The 23,213-nt window shown below is 45.6% G+C and overlaps 1 protein-coding gene across 1 annotated transcript in view; it reads left to right on the forward strand.

Annotated features, from left to right (window-relative positions):
* Positions 1 to 23,213, forward strand: part of sema3ab (sema domain, immunoglobulin domain (Ig), short basic domain, secreted, (semaphorin) 3Ab) — a gene marked incomplete at both ends in the record, with an annotated part of 33,269 nt that overhangs the window by 9,208 nt on the left and 848 nt on the right. Inside the window, 15 exons of the mRNA XM_083654475.1 lie at positions 4,980 to 5,140; positions 5,633 to 5,695; positions 10,981 to 11,100; positions 12,671 to 12,761; positions 14,086 to 14,205; positions 14,418 to 14,560; positions 15,752 to 15,866; positions 15,992 to 16,061; positions 16,157 to 16,301; positions 16,425 to 16,644; positions 16,943 to 17,034; positions 17,203 to 17,244; positions 18,876 to 19,033; positions 21,006 to 21,073; positions 22,655 to 22,800. Of these exons, the coding sequence (XP_083510601.1) occupies positions 4,980 to 5,140; positions 5,633 to 5,695; positions 10,981 to 11,100; positions 12,671 to 12,761; positions 14,086 to 14,205; positions 14,418 to 14,560; positions 15,752 to 15,866; positions 15,992 to 16,061; positions 16,157 to 16,301; positions 16,425 to 16,644; positions 16,943 to 17,034; positions 17,203 to 17,244; positions 18,876 to 19,033; positions 21,006 to 21,073; positions 22,655 to 22,800 (1,754 nt within the window). The remainder of the gene's footprint in view (positions 1 to 4,979; positions 5,141 to 5,632; positions 5,696 to 10,980; positions 11,101 to 12,670; positions 12,762 to 14,085; positions 14,206 to 14,417; positions 14,561 to 15,751; positions 15,867 to 15,991; positions 16,062 to 16,156; positions 16,302 to 16,424; positions 16,645 to 16,942; positions 17,035 to 17,202; positions 17,245 to 18,875; positions 19,034 to 21,005; positions 21,074 to 22,654; positions 22,801 to 23,213) is intronic.

Here is a 23,213-nt window from a genome sequence, read left to right on the forward strand (position 1 = left end):
TTAAAACAGGTTGATAAATAGCAGGTGGTGTAGGTGCATCTTGCAGTGTTGTTTCATATTCTAATTTAAAAAAAGTTCATCCATCATGATTTGAATGCAGCACGTTTGAATGAAAAACACTACTTTCACTAACAAAGACCACACCTCTACAGCTACACCTCTACAGTATGAGTGTTTAGGTGATTTAATGATGGGAAGAGGGGTCGAGAATGGAGGGATGAAACAAGGGTTGAGATGAAGGGCTGAATCGGGGGTGAAATGAGTTGGGGGGTTGATGGTTGGCTCGAGGGAACCAGGGCAGCCTCCGGGGGGGGGGGGGACTGAGGTGTGAGAAAGAGAGGAAAGGTCATGGTGAGGCACGTATAATTAGGGTGGAGCAGGAAATTGAATGTGTACTTGAGGCGTGGTCTTAAGTTGTTCCTGGACTTTACAGGGGTTTTTCCTGCATATAGTGAGGAATTTCTGGCACCCCCCAAAACCTCCAAAGGTCTGATATATCTGAGTTCAGGACAACCCTGCCTGCATACTAACTCAAAATCAAGCATTTCTACTGGATCATTTTAGAGAATTTCAAAGTTAAAGTCCCACGTTTGTTTGTACCTCCAGTCCAAATGGCATCCTTTCTCAAACTTGGGGGTGCTGTAAAATCACGTTGCTCCACAAGTTCTGACAATGATATCACAAAATCAAAAAAATCAAATCAAAATCACGCACATTTTACTGTATTCATTTCAAGATTTTCAGTTCAAGTAAAGTCTCACATTTGTACGTTGAAATGACGTGTGGTGCTGTGAAAAAATATTGCTCCAAATGTGCCCCAAAAGTCAAATGTATAGTCCATGATAAGACCAATCATGCTATACTGTCACCCCCCAAAGGCCCATTCTGAGCCAGGAAAAACCCTTCTTTGGTTATTATTATAATAACCTAATTTAGCTTAGCAGGCTGTTTATGACTTACCCAACTTTTACACTAACACGGCACGTACATGAGTGGCTACAACTAGATCTCTTCCTAAGACTCAAGGAAAATGTTCTAATCTTTGTGAACTCATGAAGTGGAGAGTTCTTCCGAGGCTCTGGAGTCAGGCTGCCTGAGGGCTGTTATTTAGGAGACGATTTAGATCCCTGCTCATCACAACGATATGAGCACTGAGCTGCAGGAAACCAACTACATCACCAAGACAGCTACAACAACACAAGGTGCCAACCCTCTGTATGCTACTGTGTGTGTGTGTGTGTGTGTGTGTGTGTGTGTGTGTGTGTGTGTGTGTGTGTGTGTGTGTGTGTGTGTGTGTGTGTGTGTGTGTGTGTGTGTGTGTGCGTGCGCGTGCGTGCGTGCGCTTGTGAACATGTAAGTCTCTGAGCGGCCGTAGATAAATATCTACGTCGTCTGGGGCGCAACTCTTGACCAGAGCAGTGTAGATAGAAGAGTCCCGACATCTCCATTCACTCCAATGGACCAGTTTTCTACTCTCAAGAGTTCCAGGAAGTAAGGTCCTGGATTAAGCAGCACTGTCGAGTTGCAGCAAAATAGACAGTTTGTGTTGTACTCTGAAAGGGGTTTTTCCCCCCTTGAATCAAATTGTACATTATCAGCTTTATTTTAGCATGCAAAAGTAGCGCGAGACCCATTCCTGGCTGTTCATTGGCTAATGAGTCCCGCATTTTGGTCCTCCGCTGATGCCACTCTCTCTCTAGAGGACACAACTATTGACAAGTGGTTAAGGACCGCCCCCCTGAGACCAAAACAAATGTGTGACAGACATATGAATTGACCAACCACGGACCTCCTTATTTGCGTGACGCAACTCGTGGGGCGGTACATTTTGCAAGGTGCACTGAATGCACGCAGAGAGTCAGACTTCCGTAACAGCCCAGCCAATCAGATTTTACCATAGGAATTCCTACGGCAAAACCCGGAAATGCTGACTTGTGATTCAGACCCTCTGTCGCTGGAGGCGTGCTGACGTAAGACGTTGTGACCATGTGACGGTGGCTTGCAACACACATGGGACGAGTTAGCCCTGAAGCCTTTCTGTAAGAAAGCCATGAAGCAGAACAGAGGAATTGCCATACAACTCTTCAAACATGTTTCATTGCATTTTTATTTGTGTTTTAAGGATGTTGGTTGTTATGGTTCGGGTTAGCCAAGTAAAAAAAGTGGTTAAGGTTAGGGTTAGGGTTAGGGTTTTCTTATTTAACCACGACCAAACCCTAAACCTAACCCTAACCAAATTGTGGTACTTGCCTAACCCTAATAAGCAATCTTTGGAATGTAATTTAACGTTTTCAAATAAGAAAGATTGTGTTATAAATGTGTGTGGCTTGACTGGGAATCAAACCTCAGTTGTCAGATTGAAAGACAAGGACCTTACCCATTAAACCAAAAGGGCCAAGCACACCCCTGAGATCAACATTTTCAAACCCTAACCCCTAACCTTAACCAACTTTTTTACTTGCCTAACCCGAACCATAACAACCAACATCCTTAAAGCAAAATGGCTTTCTAACAGAAAGGCTTCAGGGCTAACTTGTCCCATGTGCGCTTGGCACCAGTGGTGTATAAAGTACTCAAAAGCCGTACTTGAGTAAAAGTATAGAAACCAACTCTGTAATTTCCCCAATAATGAGGTATTCCAAGTGTTTTCATCTGAGTATGAACACTGATAATTATTTGATTCAATAAAGTTCAAGTAACATGCCTTTAAAAATAGAGTTGAGAATTTGTGAATGGTTAAAAGCAGTCAGTGCGCCCCTTTCTTCTTTCTTACCTGTTTCTCTCTCTCTGTCTTCTGTCTCTCTTCTCTCTCTCTGTCTTCAGTCTCTGTCTACTGTCTCTCTTCTCTCTCTGTCTTCTGTCTCTCTTCTCTCTCTGTCTTCTCTGTGTCTCTCTTCTCTCTGTCTCTCTCTTCTCTCTCTCTGTCTTCTGTCTCTCTTCTCTCTCTGTCTTCAGTCTCTCTGTCTTCTGTCTGTCCTCTCTCTCTGTCTTCTCACTCTCTCTCGGGCTCTGACACACTTCAGAAGGAGGGGGCATTCTCCCTTCTCAAATATTCATGAGCGTTGTTGTTATTTACTCCCAGAGAGAGAGAGAGAGAGAGAGAGAGAGAGAGAGAGAGAGAGAGAGAGAGAGAGAGAGAGAGAGAGAGAGAGAGAGACATCCAGTCTCTCAACTATCTTTCCTTCCGTAACAACAACCCCCCCCCCCCCCCCCCCCCCCCCGGGTCATCGTGTGGGTAGACATCCTGGGTGGGAAAAATATGTGAGAAGGATGGCTGGTGTGTGTGTGTGTGTGCGTGTGCGTGTGTTGTAAAGGTGCAATAAGGGAGAACTCATGTGGCATAATGTATGATGTCATGACGCATGGTTACAAAACCCTAAATATCCTGTTTATAACGAGTTCAATTTTCCATTGCGAATGCAAATCTCAGGACTTTGGGCAGACTTGGCCCACCCGCGCATTAATACTGTACATTGCAGAACGTGAGCTGGCTCTTTCTAAAAGTAGCCGGTATTAATGTGACCTAATGGTTGCTGTGGTCCAGAGTAATCCTGCAGTTTGAATGGAGGAACATTAGCAGAACATTATGATATTATATATTCCTCCCAGTTTTCCACCGTGGCTCTCCCAACTTCTCGCTTGGCTGCTCTAGTAGTCAAGGTCACGTCTCCATCAGACAGTTTGATCATTGGCTCAGAGTGTTGGCATCATACCTGCTCAGTCCAAGATGGCTTGGCATCAGCTCTGTAAAGCCCTCTGCCTGCCTGCGCCAGCTGTGAGTTCTGCTCCTGAAAGCAGTTTGTGAAGGGAAGCAACCACTTCTGAACACGTGCAAAATGATCAAATACGCTGATGAAGGGCTTTTGAAGAAATATGAAGAGAAAGAAGTTCCATAGGCAAACATACAGTATGTCAATTATATGTAGAGTCAAAACAAAGCAACACACCATTCTTTGGTTTATTTTGTGCACCGCTAGGCATGTGAGTAGTGATCTCAAACTGTTGGTATAGAGTGGTACCTAGGCATGTGAGTAGTAATCTCAAACTGTTGGTATAGAGTGGTATCTAGGCATGTGAGTAGTGATCTCAAACTGTTGGTATAGAGTGGTATCTAGGCATGCGAGTAGTAATCTCAAACTGTTGGTATAGAGTGGTATCTAGGCATGTGAGTAGTAATCTCAAACTGTTGGTATAGAGTGGTATCTAGGCATGTGAGTAGTGATCTCAAACTGTTGGTATAGAGTGGTACCTAGGCATGTGAGTAGTGATCTCAAACTGTTGGTACAGAGTGGTACCTATGCATGTGAGTAGTAATCTCAAACTGTTGGTACAGACTAGGCATGGGAATAGTGATCTCAAACTGTTGGTATAGAGTGGTACCTAGGGATGGAGTAGTGATCTCAAACTGTTGGTATAGAGTGGTACCTAGGCATGTGAGTAGTAATCTCAAACTGTTGGTATAGAGTGGTATCTAGGCATGGGAGTAGTGATCTCAAACTGTTAGTATATGGAAGAGTGGTACCTAGGAATGGATACCGAGCAGCAAGACTCATGAAGGGAGAGGTGAATCTCTGAAGAGGATAAAAAGACACGCACATCCAAAAACCCACTGGGTTGGGTGCTGGATCAAAAGATACCTCTGATAATGAAAACAAGTCATAGTCCAAAGGTGTGCGGATCACTTCTTTTCATTATCAGAGGTGAATCTCTGGTCATGGAAATCCTAGGCAGCTGTGGATACTAAAAGCTTTGTCAAACCAAAGGTATGTTTAGCAAAAAAATAAAAAATAGTCAATGGTGCATTGTCTAAATCCGTGTATCTCTGGATTTCAATCGTATCTTTTCCACATGCCGTTATTTCAGCAAGGCTTGATGGCGCCAATTTTGTCGTCATGCTGTCCATAGTTACTGTCATGTTCATCAAGTGATTATTATCATGTGTTACTGAGCACCACTTGTCTCTCTGATTGTCTCTCCAGATATGTTGGAGTCTAATAACCTGGTGACGTTTGAAGGCCTGGCCAACAGCTCGGCCTACCACACCTTCCTGTTGGACGAGGAGAAAGGCAGGCTGGTGGTGGGAGCCAAGGACCACATCTTCTCCTTCAACCTCCTCAACATCAGCAAAGACTACGCACAGGTAAAACTGATGTCTATTAGTCTGTCTGTCGGTCTGTTCAAGTCCGTCTGTCTGTCCATCCGTCCATCCATCCATCCATCCAACCATCCATGGAGTGTGCGCATCTCCACCAGGATGCCAGTCAAGGCTCAAGTATCCGGGGACGCTGTTTATAAAGAAAAGCGCCCCATGAATATTTCAGACCAGAGCTGTCGCACAGGATCACACGCTGCGCCAGGCATGTTAGCTGCTCTCTGCACACACCTGGATGAATAATGGAGTAAACAGAAACAAAGTGGAGAACAAATGGCATTGTGACCCCCTCAACCCTCACCATTTTACACACATGCAGGAACACATGCTGCTGCCACACACAGGCCTATCACATTCTATGGCCGGACTTTCTCCCCCTGCTTGTCTCTTTCATGGATTGTATTCGATAGTGCTCTTCTGTAAATCTGAATCATTTTCTGTATTTTTTAACATGTTACTGTGTCTCTGCATCATTTGCAGATCCCTTGGCCTGCCTCTCCCTCCAGAAGAGATGAATGCAAGTGGGCAGGGAAGGATCTATCGGTAAGAAACGACAGTAAAACCATCTCTCTCACATGTGGCTGTCACCGTTTCCCCGCTTCTCACACACACACACACACACACACACACACACACACACACTTTCTTTTCTTTTTTTACTATCAGCAAGGCTGCAGGTTTCAATCAAATAAGGCATCACAAAAACAACTCAAATATAAACTGTTTTCATACTCTATCTTAGGGGAGAAATAAACTGGAAACGGGTCAGATATTACTTGAATGCCAAAATCAGCTGTTCCAGCGTTTAGACAGATGTGGGTTTAGCCCAGGTTTAGCCCACATTATCACCAGAATAATGCGTGCATGCGCCACCAGTGCAGAAGTCTGCCTAACAACCAATCAGAGACTTTATTAACTACAGAAACAAAAAACTGTCTAAGTCTGAGACCCCATCTCCAACTTCCCAAATGCATGAATGTTCGAGTCCAAGTCCAAGTCCAAGTCCAAGTCATCAGTGCTGCAACAAGTCACGAGTCCTGAAAACAACAGTGCTTGTGTTGACATATCTAATCTGTCATATGGACAAAGCAGGAGCTAACTCACCATAAATCTGATCATCATCTCCCAGCCAAGATAGAGACCATCATTTGACCTTAATCACATACAATATCAAGCCTGGGGAAACTCCATGTAATATAATGTAATGTAATGGGCTCAAGCCTATACAGAATCACTGCACTTACCTACAGCAGAGCTTCTGCTATAACAGAACCATGTAAATATACACTGTAGAGTCACATTGTAGGACTACAGATATTAAATGTCACATATTATACGACTACAATTTTCTATTTCTATACACAAATGATCAAAGTCATTTAATGAAGACAATCATTTTGTTGGAGTATTTAAATTTGAAGTTACTGGATTTCCATAAATAGCCCCTTTGAGACGAACTCCAAGACTGATTGGCAGTGGCACTAGTCCTCACTAAAGAATTTCTATAATCCTTCCAATCATGCCAGTTTGCAGCATTTGAACTGGAAATCCTCCACTCAGCAGGTTTACCACATTTTAATTTGTCAGCCAATCGGGGTGCAGTATTGTGTCTGTTCTACCATTGAGGACTAGTCTTCATTCAATTAAACTAAGTCAATTAAACTTTTAAATGCAATGTTCACAATGAACATTGCTCTTTTCCGCAGCCACAGCATATTTGAAAATGAAAACCACGGAACATTAATATTAATGTAAGACATTTAAAGTATTGCAGTATGGTGAGTTGAGGGTCATCCCTAGACAGCTGTAAGATGTATTTATTTGTTCAGGATAAGAATGCTTTTGTCAATTTGCCAAGCTGAAGCTAAAGCTGGATCTGATTTGTTTCCATGGCATTAATATCACTCCCCTCGCATGACAAGCAAAGCTTCGCATCTCCTTGTATCTGGCAGTGTGCCGCTTCAGAGCAGCTTGTATTGTGCTGCTGAAACTCTGTGTAAACACACTGAGAGACGCTTACAGCTCCCTGCAAGCTGCCTTCTGAAGGCCTCGGGCAATGGGCTGGAGTATGAAATCAAGCTGTGTATGCCTCACTACACAGAGGCTGTGTATGCCTCACTACACAGAGGCTGTGTATGCCTCACTACACAGAGGCTGTGTATGCCTCACTACACAGAGGCTGTGTATGCCTCACTACACAGAGGCTGTGTATGCCTCACTACACAGAGGCTGTGTATGCCTCACTACACAGAGGCTGTGTATGCCTCACTACACAGAGGCTGTCTATGCCTCACTACACAGAGGCTGTGTATGCCTCACTACACAGAGGCTGTGTATGCCTCACTACACAGAGGCTGTGTATGCCTCACTACACAGAGGCTGTGTATGCCTCACTACACAGAGGCTGTGTATGCCTCACTACACAGAGGCTGTGTATGCCTCACTACACAGAGGCTGTGTATGCCTCACTACACAGAGGCTGTGTATGCCTCACTACACAGAGGCTGTGGCCAGGACGGGACAGGACAGGGCGAGCTCTCCTGTCAGTCTGCCCTTCTATGGGCCACAGCCAGGACAGGACAGGGCGAGCTCTCCTGTCAGTCTGTCCTTCTATATGGCTGATTTGAAGGGCCATAAACTCCTTTGTCTGTGTGTGTTTTCTGTCAACATTCTGGCATGGATGAATGGAGAGGCCCGAGGGGTGGTCTTTGTGTTGTTGTTTGTGGGTCGGAGGAGGAGAGGGAGATGGGGAGCGAGGCAGAGCGGGTGCCCACTGATGATGATGAAGCAGAGGGGAGAGGAAGAGTGAGATGGGTGTGAGATGACAGTTCACCCACCAGAACAGGAACGAAGCTGCAACTCCCTCATACTGTAGTCTGTCATGCATCTAGCACTGTCTCTTATGCCAGGATCAGACTACACGATATTTTTTGTCGTTCACGATGTCACCATGTCAGACGAGGCCATTATACTGCCATAAATTCGTGACATGTCTTGGTCGGGAGACTGGCCACACTACAAGTGTATTCTCGCTACACCGACAGAGCACCGTCATCACGGCGTCTGCTGTCGTCAGCGAGTTCACAGGTCGTCGGGGAGGCGGACCTGTGAACGAAATCTCCCAGCATTCATTGAGGCCAATACATTGACAAGAAATAGCAACCAAATCAGCCTAAATAGGCTAAAGTGGTAGATAGAAATAATGTTTATGTTAGCACGACATGCAATTGTAGAACATTTCAATATTGGGCAAAATAAAACATTGAAATCCAAACACAACCCTATGTGAAACATGTATGTAATCCAGGTGCTATATATATCCCTTGCAGAATTAACGTTATTTGGATGAGTGACAGGCTCTACTGTGATGCACTCTGCTATCCGCTCCAGCCTCCAACTTACTTCATGTGCACGCCCACTATTTTCTTGCCAGCTGCTGCGAGACGAGAAGGAAGAGAAACGAACATGCAGCCGACTCTGCTGAGCTCATGTTATTTGTAGTGAGCAATGCCCATTGCCCAGGCGTTTAAACGCAAATTAAAACACCCTGGCCTTTTTATCTCTTTTCTTTTGAGCGGAGCGGAGCGATGAGTGCGAGCGGGTGAAATCTCTATCGAGCGGGGAGCGGTCTCCCCAGGACCTGATACCTGTCTTCCGGGGTGTCACACTAGGCGAAACCATGTCCAAAAGACTGACATGCCAGTCTTTTCGTCAGGGCGTCGTGAGGCGTCCTAGACGTCGCGACTGGTCCCGACGCTGGTCTTTGATTATGTCACACTACAAGAGGTGAAGACGGCCGATCGTCGTCCCCGACGGTCATATTCGGGCCCGACGCTGAAAATCTGTCGCGCACGACCAAATCGGTCTAATATCGGGCTGAATTCGTGTAGTCTGAACCAGGCATTAGTCTCTCACTTTTCTTCATTAAAGCTAAGATCAGGATAAATACTATACATTTTTGTAACAAGTCAAATTAATGTTACTATAGCGATTGTATCATCTGTGTGATTGCTAAATACATGCTATGATGAAATTCCAAGGGATTTTATTATTGATTAGAAAGCCATTATTGCATGGTATTACTGTACTGTATATGGATTGGGAAACACCTGTGTGATGCGAGTCATCCTGTGTGCATCATCAAATGTTTACTGCAGGTATCTGCTCAAAGAGAATATGTTGAAACGATAATACGGTAAAAGCTTATAGGTATTAGCGCTTGCAATCATGATAGTTGAAAAACCACCCACACAAGCCCTACATACAAAGAAAGACAGCTGTTGAAATGAAAACAACAGCTTACACAAACAGAGGCTGCTGACCTAGTAAAGCCATATAAACTTAGTCATGCATATTTTGTCGCAGTATTTGTATTTGTTTCTGTTTGTTTCTTTTTTCTCCATGTGTGATGATGACATTTGAGGTCAGGTCTGCTCAGGCACGTGTTGGCAGAGCACCAGGAAACTGACACACACATCAAACAAATAAATGAACACATAAATACACACACAAACACACAATAAACAGGAAAATCATTACCGGTAGAGTACATATCTGGGAGAAGGTTGCCAACTTTGGTTGATGATGGACAGTATTTACCATGTTTTTCAAAGCACTGTAATCATGGTACCACGGTAATCACGGTACCACGGTTTTAACGATAATGAAAATTTGAAACGGTACGGTTATCGTAAGGAATTTTATCATGGTTATCATTAAAACCGGTTATCGTTACATCCCTAGATATGATATATGCTGATATCGCAAAGTCTGCCACAACAATACGATTTCGATTCAAATCAGTGGTCTGTGATCGATAGGACACGATATCATATGTCCATTTAACACAATCAGCACAATAAAATACAAAATGTGATACCTCATCAAAAGGTGATTAAGACTTTTTAAGACTTTTTAAGCGTCTTAATTTTCCCTAAATTGATGTATCAACTTTTAATACTTTTCAAGACCCCGTGGATACCCTGTCATAAGTAAATGGCAAATTAATTTCTTTATTTGTATTTATTTTCTACAACAGCATCAAGAATAGGTGTGAGTAGAGGAGTGGAAGAGGATAGGAGAGGGGTGTCTGACCTGTTTCTTTAATTCATGCTGGAAGATAAGTAGGACACTTAATACTGATATTAAGACATTTTGGAGTTAGATTTGTCTTAAACAGAATTCAAAAACAAATCTGACACCATAACACCGGACTGGATTATCCTGATTGCTCTGAGGTTGCTTCATATTATTCCGCAGTCTAATTCCCTCCGATATGAATTTCACAATAATCCCCGTGGATATCCCACAGCTCATGCCCCTGTAAACTCAGTGGTCAACAAGGTCACAGAGTTCAGAGAGAGGGAGAGGGAAAGTGGAAAAAAATACACAGTCATGGATTATCATAATCTGATCATGAAGTTATTCCCAGAATTATTACACAGCACAATTCCGAGGTCTAATCTGGAGTTAGAGTCGGCCCTTCTCTGTGGAGTGTTACAGTAGATTAGCGTGGGCTGAGCTCTCTGGTATCGTCACAAATTCCCCCTCGTTCACTTTCGGATGGATCGACCTCTTGGTCTGTGCTCTTATTGAGGTCTGACCTGTTTGTCCGTCCAGCAGATCAACAACAGTGGAATAGAATAGCTTGGATTTACACCACTCGCCTTCCTGTGACCCAAATGTGCTGGACGCTGGCACGCCATGCTTGGGGACAACAACAACGATCTTTGAGATGTTTTTGTGTCAACAGGCAATAGCTCCTCATCCCGTTCCTGCGAGAGCAAAGAACACTGCGATTAATCTGTCCTCTGTCTCTCCTCCATCAGAGGGAGTGCTCCAACTTCGTCAAGGTGTTGCAGACATTCAACCAGACCCATCTGTATGTGTGTGGCACAGGTGCCTTCCACCCTGTCTGTGGCTACCTGGAGGTGGGCAAGAGACCAGAGGTACAGAACCAGGCTCCATTTATTTCCCCTTGGACTCCGCTTGTTTGAGCAATAATACATGTTTGCCTGAGAGATGTGAGAGCTGTATAAAGTTTGATATTACATAAAGTTAAACTATTGATTTAGAGTCGTGAAGGGACCATCTCTGGTCGAGTGTGAGAGCGTTCACGTCCCACAAATGATTTGCTAAGTACGGTACATAAAAATGGGTTTCATTCACTCAGCAAAATGAGGTGGAAAATTAAACACAGGGTTTTATAGTCCACAGGATTTCCAATTCATCACTCTAATATGGGACTGCTGTGCGAGCGTGCGTGTGTGTGTGTGTGTGTGAGTGTGTGTGTGTGTGTGTGTGTGTGTGTGTGTGTGTGTGTGTGTGTGCGTGCGTGTGTGTGTGCGTGCGTGTGTGTGTGTGTGCGTGCGTGTGCGTGCGTGTGTGTGTGCGCGTAAGTGTGCGTGTGTGTGTGTGTGTGTGCGCTCGCGTCTGTGTTCATTTGAGTATGAGAGAAGGAAACTGCTCTCGTCTCCTCCAAATGTCACTGAGTCAGACTTATAAATGTGCGTTTCCTATCCATTAGACAGTTATTTTCAGACAATTAGAGAGGGGAAATATGGCCGAGAATAGACCATCTGTACAGTGTGTGTAGAGCGTAACCTAAGAGCTGTAATCCATCTGACAGCTTTTCTATGAGTGTCGAGCTCACAAAGTCACCGACCAAATTCATTGTTTTCATCCTGAATCCTGCCCTGTTACAGTCTGACAGTGGGAAGTTGCCTTCCATAATTAAGCCTAAATCATGCGTTCATATCTTACAGATATAATGGATGTAACTCTTTGAGACTTAATTTTCACATTGATATATTTTTCATGAAATAGAGAAAAATCCCTAATGGCTGCAGTGTTTCCCCTAGAAAGATTTTCAGGCCTGGAGGGATTTCGAAACGTACCCCGACCGCAACGGTGGGGGCCCTCGCTGGCGACGCTAAACTTTTAGCTAACCTGTTCGCATCTATGTTGGCAATGGCATCCCAAGTATCATCATACTATTATGGGATGCAATGCGAACAGTTGTATAATGGGATGTGCGTTTCCCAGGCAACGACACACGTTGACACGTTTTGGAACAGCGCTGCACGCTGGCACAACGCTCCTAAAAGCAAAATACTTATTGTTTTGAATGATTTGGCATCTTCTATTACTGTCAATACTGTCAACACCAGTATTGTTGTATTGTAATAATATGCCATAAAGGTTTATTGAAATTTTGGGGAGGGGGGGGTGAATGCAATTTTTTCTGGCCTGGCTGGGGCGCTGTTGGCCTGGCTGTTGGCCTGGCGGAAAGCCTGATTAGTGATAGGGCTTTTTTTTATAAAAAAAAAAAATAATAATAATAATATAAAGAAATATCGGCAATCAGCCGAAATATCGGCAATCAGCCGATCGCATATTTGAGGTCAAAATCGGCCGATACAGATTGCTTGCCGATCGATCGGTGCACCCCTAGTTCAGACTGTACTAGACTGTTCACTACAATCATGTGACGTTGTGTTTGTGTCTCTGTGTATCCAGGACAACGTGTTCAGACTGGAGCCTCAGATAGAAAACGGCCGGGGGAAGAGTCCCTACGATCCCAAGCTGCTCACTGCATCCATGCTGATTGGTGAGTCGCACTAGCCTGGTATCCAGACCCATATGAATCGCAGTTGTCATCACTCTTCACATTCGAGTTAGCTCATATAAAAACATGTGATACGCTGTGCTGCTCTTCCTCTGAGAGTTTGAGTTAGCTCATATAAAAACATGTGATACGCTGTGCTGCTCTTCCTCTGAGAGTTTGAGTTAGCTCATATAAAAACGTGTGATACGCTGTGCTGCTCTTCCTCTGAGAGTTTGAGTTAGCTCATATAAAAACATGTGATATGCTGTGCTGCTCTTCCTCTGAGAGTTTGAGTTAGCTCATATAAAAACCTATGATATGCTGTGCTGCTCTTCCTCTGTGAGTTTGAGTTAGCTCATATAAAAACCTATGATATGCTGTGCTGCTCTTCCTCTGTGAGTTTGAGTTAGCTCATATAAAAACCTGTGATACGCTGTGCTGCTCTTCCTCTGAGAGTTTGAGTTAGCTCATATAAAAACCTGTGATACGCTGTGCTGCTCTTCCTCTGTGAGTTTGAGTTAGCTCATATAAAAACCTATGATACGCTGTGCTGCTCTTCCTCTGTGAGTTTGAGTTAGCTCATATAAAAACCTATGATATGCTGTGCTGCTCTTCCTCTGCGAGTTTGAGTTAGCTCATATGAAAACGTGTGAGTGGTGAAAACACCCTGGGCCGCGCTCATTCATTTGAGCAGATATACAGGGTGTAAAAGCAAGCGAGAATAACAGCACAGGGCTTCTCTGTCATTCATTACGAACGGATCTGCTCTGTAGTTTGTATTTACACACTGCTGAACCCCTCATTGGCAGGACTATAAACTCTATATCAGTCCCAATATACCTTCTTAAAGTGCTGGGTGTGTGTATGGCAGATGACACTTTGTAGTGAATTCTCCTTTGTGTTGAAGACCACTATTTCTGGCAAGTGAAACAGGGCGGTGTGAGCATGTCATCCCCCTCTCCCCCCAATTATAGCCAGTCACAATGTATTATACCACGCCGTTTAAGCTAACAGATGGCCATTTTCCAGTCCATCACCCCTCATCTCCTCTCCCCTCTCTCTCTTTTCTCTCACCCACATTATTATGTACTCCCCCCTGTCTGTCTCACACCTCTGTCCTGTCCCTCCTCATCTGTCCCCTCTCTGCTCCGCCCACTCCCACCGTGTCAATTTCACAGCCCTGATGTTCACCACGTCGCGCTCTGTGTGTGTGTGTGTGTGTGTGTGTGTGTGTGTGTGTGTGTGTGACTCCAGGTCTACCTGTGCTGCTAAGCCGTCACGAGCAATTTCTCCCGCTCTAACGCTCTTCCCCTCTGCCCCTCCTCAGACGGCGAGCTGTACTCGGGCACATCGGCCGACTTTATGGGGCGGGACTTTGCCATCTTCCGCACTCTCGGCAAGCATCACCCAATCAGGACGGAGCAGCATGACTCCCGCTGGCTAAATGGTATAATGGAAGGGACAGGAATATCACTGTCTGACTCTTTTGATCACGTGATCAGGGGGAGAAATGTGTTCGTAAATCGCTTTAGGGCTCCATGCTTGATGCTTGAACTCAAATGTGTGTGTGTGTGTGTGTGTGTGTGTGTGTGTGTGTGTGTGTGTGTGTGTGTGTGTGTGTGTGTGTGTGTGTGTGTGGGGGGCCCGTGTGTGTTTCAGATCCCAGGTTTGTGAGTGTCCATCTGATTCCTGAGAGTGACAACCCAGAAGATGACAAGGTCTACCTGTTCTTCAGGGAGAACGCCATGGATGGAGAGCATGCTGGGAAGGCTACGCACGCTCGCATTGGTCAGCTCTGCAAAGTGAGTGCACATGGCTAAACACACACACACACACACACACACACACACACACACACACTTGCACACAAACACAAACACAGACGGAGATACCCACACGCCCGCCCATCCACATGCAGACATGATGTGAACTGGCTTCTGTATGTGGAGAAACACTTGAGTGGCTCTCATAATGGCAGCTTTCATAAGCGGTTATCTCTGGTTATATTTAGCACTGAGCAGAGGAGAGTGGGCTTTGTTGTGTTTGGTCCGGCCGCGCAGCTGAAGACAGAAACCTGAGAGAGATGTTAAATGTCACCACAAACCTGAGAGGCAAAGGGACTGTCAATGGCTGCACTGTTATCCTAATGCCAGGCTTTGGCACCGCTGTGCCACCCAGCAGCTCCAGGGGGAAGCTTGTGTTCAAGTGCCTGGCCTCCTATCAGCTTTCACATTCCTAATCCATCCTTATTCTTTGAGGAGGAATAAGGCAGAGCTGACTGCAGATCAGCCTCCCTCCTCCCATTCAGATGCATTACAGCCTGATTCCACAGAATGTGAGGAATCTGCCTTGCTCAACACACAAGACAATCCATCCATTATGGAGGATGCTGGGTTCATTTAGGCCGCCGCATATTTGGGACACGTCTATTATGCTGTCATAAATCAACAGCGAGTGGGATATGTTTATATTCCCATCTGAGCCAGCATTCTGTCTGTATGTGTGTGTGTGTGTGTGTGTGTGTGTGTGTGTGTGTGTGTGCTGAAAAACAAACACACACACGCCCCTATATAAGGGCGTGTGCTGCTGGAACACACTGTTCAGAAAGACAGTCTTCTTTCTTCACTACATCTAGAATCCGCTCATCAAGGCCAATGCTTTTTTAATAAGGCAAAAGTGGAAATTTGCTTGATTGACACTTGACAGGCTTGTTTATTATAATAATCAAGAAATAATAATAAAAAAAATACTTCCTGCGTCCCGCCTCCATCATCACCGTTAATTATATGTTTACGTTTCGGATGGTTTGGCTAATGTGTTTTTAATTCTGGAACAGATGTTAATCCAGAGACTTCAGGTGTCAGGTTGAACTCATGCATATGTGTGTGTGTGTGTGTGTGTGTGTGTGTGTGTGTGTGTGTGTGTGTGTGTGTGTGTGTGTGTGCGTGCGTGCGTGCGTGCCTGCGTGCGTGCGTGCGTGATCTGTCCTGCAGAATGACCTTGGAGGCCACAGGAGTCTGGTGAACAAGTGGACCACCTTCTTGAAGGCTCGACTGGTTTGCTCCGTGCCTGGCCTCAATGGAATAGACACACACTTTGACGAACTGCGTGAGTGATCTCGTCCTCACCTCCACATGTGGCTCGCACATTGGAGACGACGCCTGGAGATGAGTGTCTATCTCGTCAATGTGAGATATGCTTTTAATATACATCGACGTCTCTTTGGCTTTCAGAGGACGTTTTTCTCATGAGCACCAAGGATCCTAAGAACCCGATCATCTACGCAGTATTTACCACCTCCAGGTACAGTGGCTGACATTGGAATGGTCTCACCCATGACCCGTGTCTTACACAACCACCTCCTATTTCATCTTCTGCCTCACTCTCTCTGCCCATAGTAACATCTTCAAAGGCTCAGCCGTGTGCCTGTACAACATGGCCGACATCAGGAGGGCGTTCCTGGGTCCCTACGCCCACAGAGATGGACCCAACTACCAGTGGGTCCCCTTCCAGGGGCGTGTTCCCTACCCACGGCCCGGCACGGTGAGGACCGCATTACGCTTAACTGAGCTTTTTATTTGATTTATAGTCGATAGAATCTGTAAAGGCGGCGCTTCTCCATTATAGGCTGTCGAAAGCAATTACAATAAGTCATTTTGTCACCAGTGCCCCAGCAAGACGTTTGGAGGATTTGATACGACCAAGGACCTTCCTGATGAGGTCATCACCTTTGCCAGAGGTCACCCGGCCATGTTCAACCCCGTCTACCCCATCAACCACCGACCCATCATCGTCAAAACAGACGTGGACTATCAGTTCACGCAGATCGTGGTGGACAGAGTGGAAGCGGAGGACGGCCAGTACGACGTCATGTTTATAGGCACAGGTACAGTACACACTGACAGACACACACACTTATACTTAGATTATGTATACAACACACTCAAATATACAGTGCGGTTATATATTCAGAGCTCCACTCTCTATCAGTGGCACCGTATCTATTCACATAAATGGGTGTACGGCATACAGTACCAGTTTGGAAACAACATTTTTTATTTATTTTTACTACTAGTTTACTACTACTGTATCATTATCGTCAACAGACACAGAACTGACAAACACTGACATGAGTGTATGGAGGCACTGACGGAATATGCGTGCATGCTGTCATTGTTTGCTAGACATGGGGACGGTTCTCAAGGTGGTGTCCATCCCCAGAGGCTCCTGGCACGACCTGGAGGAGGTCCTACTGGAAGAGATGACCGTCTTCAGGGTAGGTTTAGCTTATTCTCTCATCACTTTCATTTTTTCCTACGGGTTAGGCTGACTCCACTCTTGTATCAATAAGTGTGGTCTAATCATTTAAAATAAATAATAAAAATCAATCAATCAATCAATCACTCAATCAATCATGTTGTCTTGTCATTGCTATTTCTTACAGGAACCGACAGCCATAACAGCGATGGAACTTTCTACAAAACAGGTATTGATTGTAGTTCTCATTTACAGCGAGAAACATTCAACGCAGCAATGTAAATCTAGATGACAGCAAAGCATAGAATGCATTGCAACCAAAGTGTATAGCCTCAGGCTTACATGAAGGGTAAAGATAGTTATGTCAGTAAATGAGGAGAGAGCAACCTGCCGGATTGCAGGGAGGGACAGGTGAAGGGACAGGTGAAGGGACAGGTGAAGGGACAGGTGAAGGGACAGGTGAAGGGACAGGTGAAGGCACAGGTGAAGGGACAGGTGAAGGGACAGGTGAAGGCACAGGTGAAGGGACAGGTGAAGGGACAGGTGAAGGGACAGGTGAAGGCACAGGTGAAGGCACAGGTGAAGGGACAGGTGAAGGGACAGGTGAAGGGACAGGTGAAGGGACAGGTGAAGGCACAGGTGAAGGGACAGGTGAAGGGACAGGTGAAGGCACAGGTGAAGGGACAGGTGAAGGGACAGGTGAAGGGACAGGTGAAGGGACAGGTGAAGGCGTGTGTGCTATAAAGTGAGTCACATGTGACTACTGTTCCTAATACATATATATATATGTTTATTGCCTGGGTCCAGACCTTCGAGAGACCAGAACCTAACCCACTCCACCGAGTTGAGTTTGGCTGCTCTCGGTCTGGCATCGTCAAATGCCTTTTCTGACACGAAGGCCGAGCCAAATCAGCCAATGAGCGCCGAGGGGGACTAACGATTGACCAATCGGCGTCAATAGACAGCTCAATGGGCGGGACTAAGCCGTTTGTCAAGCGCGGTTGTCAAGTCAGACTGCGCCGAGGAGTTCAAACAATAATGGCTGCGGTCGTTGCCTGCTGTCGAGGCTGTTTGAAATTGAAATCCAGTCTGAACGACACACTGCTTGGAGGGCATTTATTCATATTCACAGTATGCTTCAGGCCGATATATACATGTATATACGTTGGACTTGGTCTCTAGTGATTGGTTGGAATTCACCTGGGGGGATCCCGTCATAGAGTGCAATCTCAGACTAGAAGATGGAAATAAATGAGTGTACGAGTTGACAAATCAGTGTGAATATCAGGCTAGTGAGTTTATGTCTGGAAGAAGCGTGGGTGGTGGAGAGAGTGGGAGCTCTTCTTCTTCTGGGCGACACACCTTGCCGCAGGCTTGGAAGGTAGCAGCACAAAGACACGCATGTCACACACACACATGCCTCGAGATGAACCCACATGTCATCAAAGACACACACGCCTCGAGATGAACCCACATGTCATCAAAGACACACATGCCTCGAGATGAGCCCACATGTCATCACACAAAGTTCTCAATTGTGGGCATGTCAGCCTAACAGCTCATCAACATAAGTGGAGGGAGGAGGTGAGACAAACACAGTGCGCTAAGAAGGGATCTGAGCACCTGTAATCAGATGGTCTGTCCACATTCCTGACTTGTGGTTTTGCCTCAAGTTGAGCCGAAAATAAGCTCAATCAGTCAAATGGCTCAATTAGTTTACACTAAGTGTGAAAGTTAAAGGTAACATTGTAGTGCCTGAGAGAGATCAATGAAACAGCTGCCACTGAAACACCTGTATAATCCTGGATGATCTGCTGTGATGCTGAGATGTTCTTCTCCTCTCTCCCTCTGCCTGCACAGCAACAGCTGTACCTGGGCTCGGCCATGGGCGTGTCCCAGATGCCCCTGCATCGCTGTGAGGTGTACGGGAAGGCGTGCGCCGAATGCTGCCTGGCCAGAGACCCGTACTGCGCCTGGGACGGCACCGAGTGCTCCAGATACTTCCCCATGGCTAAAAGGTACAACACCAACACACGCGCGTAACACATGATGCGTATGTCTTGTGTTCACTTGCACGCTTTCACGGTTAAGCGCGTATGGTTCAATAATACGCCAAGCAGATTTGATTTGGACATGCCAAATGTACAGCACATGTATGAAGAATGCTCCCCCCCCCCCCCCCCACATGGTGACTAAATTATTGAGGCAAAATCAGATCAGAGAGGAGGGGTTTTCATAGCCAGATTAAGGACATATGCAGTCTGGCTGCGTTTCAGGGCTGGAGGTAGGGCGCGTGAATAGTGCAGTCTTTGTATGTTTGCCAGAACCCCCTAAAGGTAAGAGGGTCGTATTTCCAGCAGAAAGCTCGAAATATAACCGGCCGCATGTGTTTACTGTAAATGAGAGCCGATGTCAGTGATGTCTGGAGGGTAAATCTGTCTGGGTGAACCTCGGGTGAAGTAGGTGTTAGGGGTTCAGTGCTAGTGTGTTAAGAGTAGCAGACTTATCGTGTGCATGTGTGTGTGTGTGTGTGTGTGTGTGTGTGTGTGTGTGTGTGTGTGTGTGTGTGTGTGCGTGCGTGCGTGTGCCTCCCACTCATAAAGCTCCATGGTGTGTATTGATTGGAGTGCTGGTTGTGCAGTATCCCGTTTCCTCTGTTAGTTGGACTCCAGAGTCTTATATTCGAGAGAGTTAGTCATCTAAACAAGGCAGCTACATCAACCTCCTACCTCCAATTACCAACAGCCCAACACCGGGTCAGAACAATGAGAAGCCTCTCTCGCTGTCCATAAATCTCTGTGTGTGTCCTCCACTTTAGTGTCTCCCCATTGTCTCATCATGTATTGTTTACAGAAAGCATCCTTAAGGACGGCCGTTTCACACCACATGCGGACCTCCGTGCGAATAATCGGCACGGAGATTCGCAAAAACATGTTTGAATGAGTTGTAATTTAAACTTGCACACCGCGGTGGAGCAGTTTTTCTTTTTCCTTGACCTTGACGTCCACGGATTTACATCTGTGGAAAAATACCTTTGACCAGTGAAATCCTTTGTTTACAGCTGATGTCATACCTCCAGTACTGTAGCTAGCTTGCCAGGTAGCTTGCTGCTAAAATGGGGGGCTAATGGGCTGCTAAAATTGAACGGCTCATCAATTTGGTTTCTCAAGTTAACATCCAATTTCAAAAATCAAGGACAGTACAGTATATGGCTTCAGATGGCCCATCAGCTGGGATTCGCTGAAGATGATAATGTAGCGGTTATGTAACGTAATTTATTTGCTGTAAACGGATGGAGCTAACATTAGCCACTCGTATCCAAGTGCTAACTAGCAGTTTAGCATCAAGTTTGGGGTTCCGCTGCTACTGCTTGACTCCATTTTCTCTCCTCACTGTTTTTCCGTTGACGGAAACGGAATGTGGGAATGTGAATAACTTGCACCGGACCTGTGTGTATACATAGGTTGCAATGTGGAAAACCTGCATGCAATTTCGCACCGCAATCCGCATCGCAATTGGTAGCGTTTTGTGTGTGAAACGGCCTTTAGTGTTTGCATGTGCATCTGCAGCCCAGAGTGACTCACGCCGAGGAACGCAGGCCGTCCTGATGATTAGCTCTGAATTCCTCTACACACCCTGTCATTAAAGCCTTTACTCTGAAAGGCTTATGATGCTCGGCCTTATTGCTGCTAGTTTATCTCTTTTCCTTGGCCTCTGCTTTCACTGCACGTCCAAACATTCAAACAAAACACACACACACACACAAACAGAGACACACACACACACACACACACTCACGCAAACACACACCAGACACACACACAAAACAAGCTCGCCAAACGCACACACTCACGCACACACACACACACACAGACACACACACACACACACACACACACACAAGCTCGCCAAACGCACACACTCACAGAAAGGAAGAGAACAATGGCGTGCTGAGTCATGACAGTGTTTCTGTTCGTTTGCTGTTTGCAGGAGAACGAGGAGACAGGACATCAGGAATGGAGACCCACTCACACAATGCTCAGACCTGCAACACCACGGTAGGCTGCAGAAAGATTCACATCAGATTTGTATGTGTAAAAAAAGACATTTTACAAATTCTGATAATAATAACCAAGATAATGTGCTAACATGGATGTGTAATAAAGCTGTTATTTAATTGATCTGTCCAATTTAATTGAAAAAACAAACAAACACATAATGTCTCTACCAAAAGCACAATGCTTTTTTGTATTGAAGCAAGTTACATTCAGAGCATGTCCGTTTTACCATTGCACAACACAAGGAGCTTTTTGGAGTATTCAGCTCGACTTTGAACATAGAGAAGGTCCCAAAGCTGCAGCTGGCCTTTACTCAAGCCATCCAAAGAGTCGAGAAACACATTTATTTATACTTATTTGTGGGGGGTTTTGTACTTTATATTATCACCATCACTGTAGTGTTATTAACATGACTTGGTGAACATATCTCTCCTTGGGAAGGGGTGGGGGGATGTGGAACTGGGGGGATAAATGTAAAAAAGAATGTAAGGAAGAGTTATTTTTCTTTTTGTAGTATGACTTGTCAAAAATACCATTCTTCCAATAAAGTTATTTAAAAAGAAAGGAGTGGAGAAACAATGTGAATGTGTGCGGGGGTTTGCCTCTGTGTGTTTGATGTGTTTGTGCTGGTGTGAAGATTAGAGTCCGTCCTCATGCGAAGCTTATAATTAACATGTTCAGGATTCCGTGCTGTCGCCAAGCCCTCCACTTCCACTGGCCTGTTAGTGGTCTCTGGTCTCGGTCCCCAAACAGGCCTCAGACTGCGGTCCAATGAACGGCTCTCACTCTCTTAATTATACATTTCTTTCATTTGAACGAGAGAGAAAAGGGCTCGTTATCTAAAGCCGTCGCCTATTTGAGGAGGGGGACTTCACACAGAGACAAATATATATACACATCCTGGCGAGTAGCGTTGGTGCGCTGGCCTGTAGCCACCCACACAGTATAGAGAGCCATACATTGATTTAGCGTTGTGGTGTGGCCTGTTTTCCTTTCACAGCCGCAGCCCGCAGAGCGCCAGAGTCAGACCTCTGCAGCTTCAAGAGAAGAGGAAAAAAGTGATTAGGGAGATGGATGAAGGAACGACCAAATAACAGACTTTTTTTTTGCGAGAGCCCGAATTGTCGGATTTAAAGGCGTCTTTGAGAGATCAGTCAGAAGCAACGCTGACCTTACGGCGCAGGAACGCGCATGCATGGATCCGATTGACCAGCATCTCACGTACTTGACTGTATATAAGACCCGGGTTTTAGTTACAGCCCATTTCCTCTGGAAATAGGGCGAGTGCCTCTGTGGTGGGAACTGCCTACGCTGCACATGATTGAGTGTGATAAGACAAAATAATGTGAAATCCAGTGACTGAGGAGGAGAGAAAAAAGAATTCGCCCTCCAAACGCAGGCAATACTGAGAGAACAAAGTTTTGTACAAGTCACTCATTAAAGCGAATGTTACACAGAAAAACATCCAAGACTTTAGAGAGCTGGTTCCTCTCTATCTGTCTGTAAAGGAAATCACATAAAAAACAAAACATAATTTACACTAATTAACTTGTGATTGATATATTGTGTGTGTTGGTGTAGATGAGCTGAGTGGGCAGAGCACTCTGCTGGACAAGACGGTCTACGGCGTGGAGAACAGCAGCACGTTCCTGGAGTGCAGCCCCAAATCCCAGAGAGCGATCACCTACTGGCAGTACCAACGCTCCACTGAGGAGCGCAAACAAGAGGTGGGCTTTACCTCAGCAGCACCCTGTTAGAAGCTCTTCTGTTCACACACACTCATCTGACTGTAGAGCGGATCAAGTCATGATAGATGGTATATTATAATGAGGTTTATTAAAAAAAACATGATCATTATTATGTCAATGGTTTATGTCATAGTCATAGCGTCCCGGGTTCAATTCCCGGCAGCGGTATTTCCGGCTTGGTCAGACGTTCCTACAGACACAATTGGCCGTGTCTGCGGGTGGGAAGCTGGTGGGGTAAGAGTCCTGGTCGCTGCACTAGTGCCTCCTCTGTTCGGTCGGGGCGCCTGTTCGAGGGGGAGGGGAAATGTGGGGAACAGCACGATCCACCCCTGCCGGTGAAACTACTCGCTGTCAGGTGAAAAGAAGCGTCTGGCGACTGCACATGTATCGGA

This window comes from Poromitra crassiceps (assembly GCF_964638095.1).
Source record: "Poromitra crassiceps genome assembly, chromosome: 18".
NCBI classification, from domain to species: Eukaryota; Metazoa; Chordata; class Actinopteri; order Beryciformes; family Melamphaidae; genus Poromitra; species Poromitra crassiceps.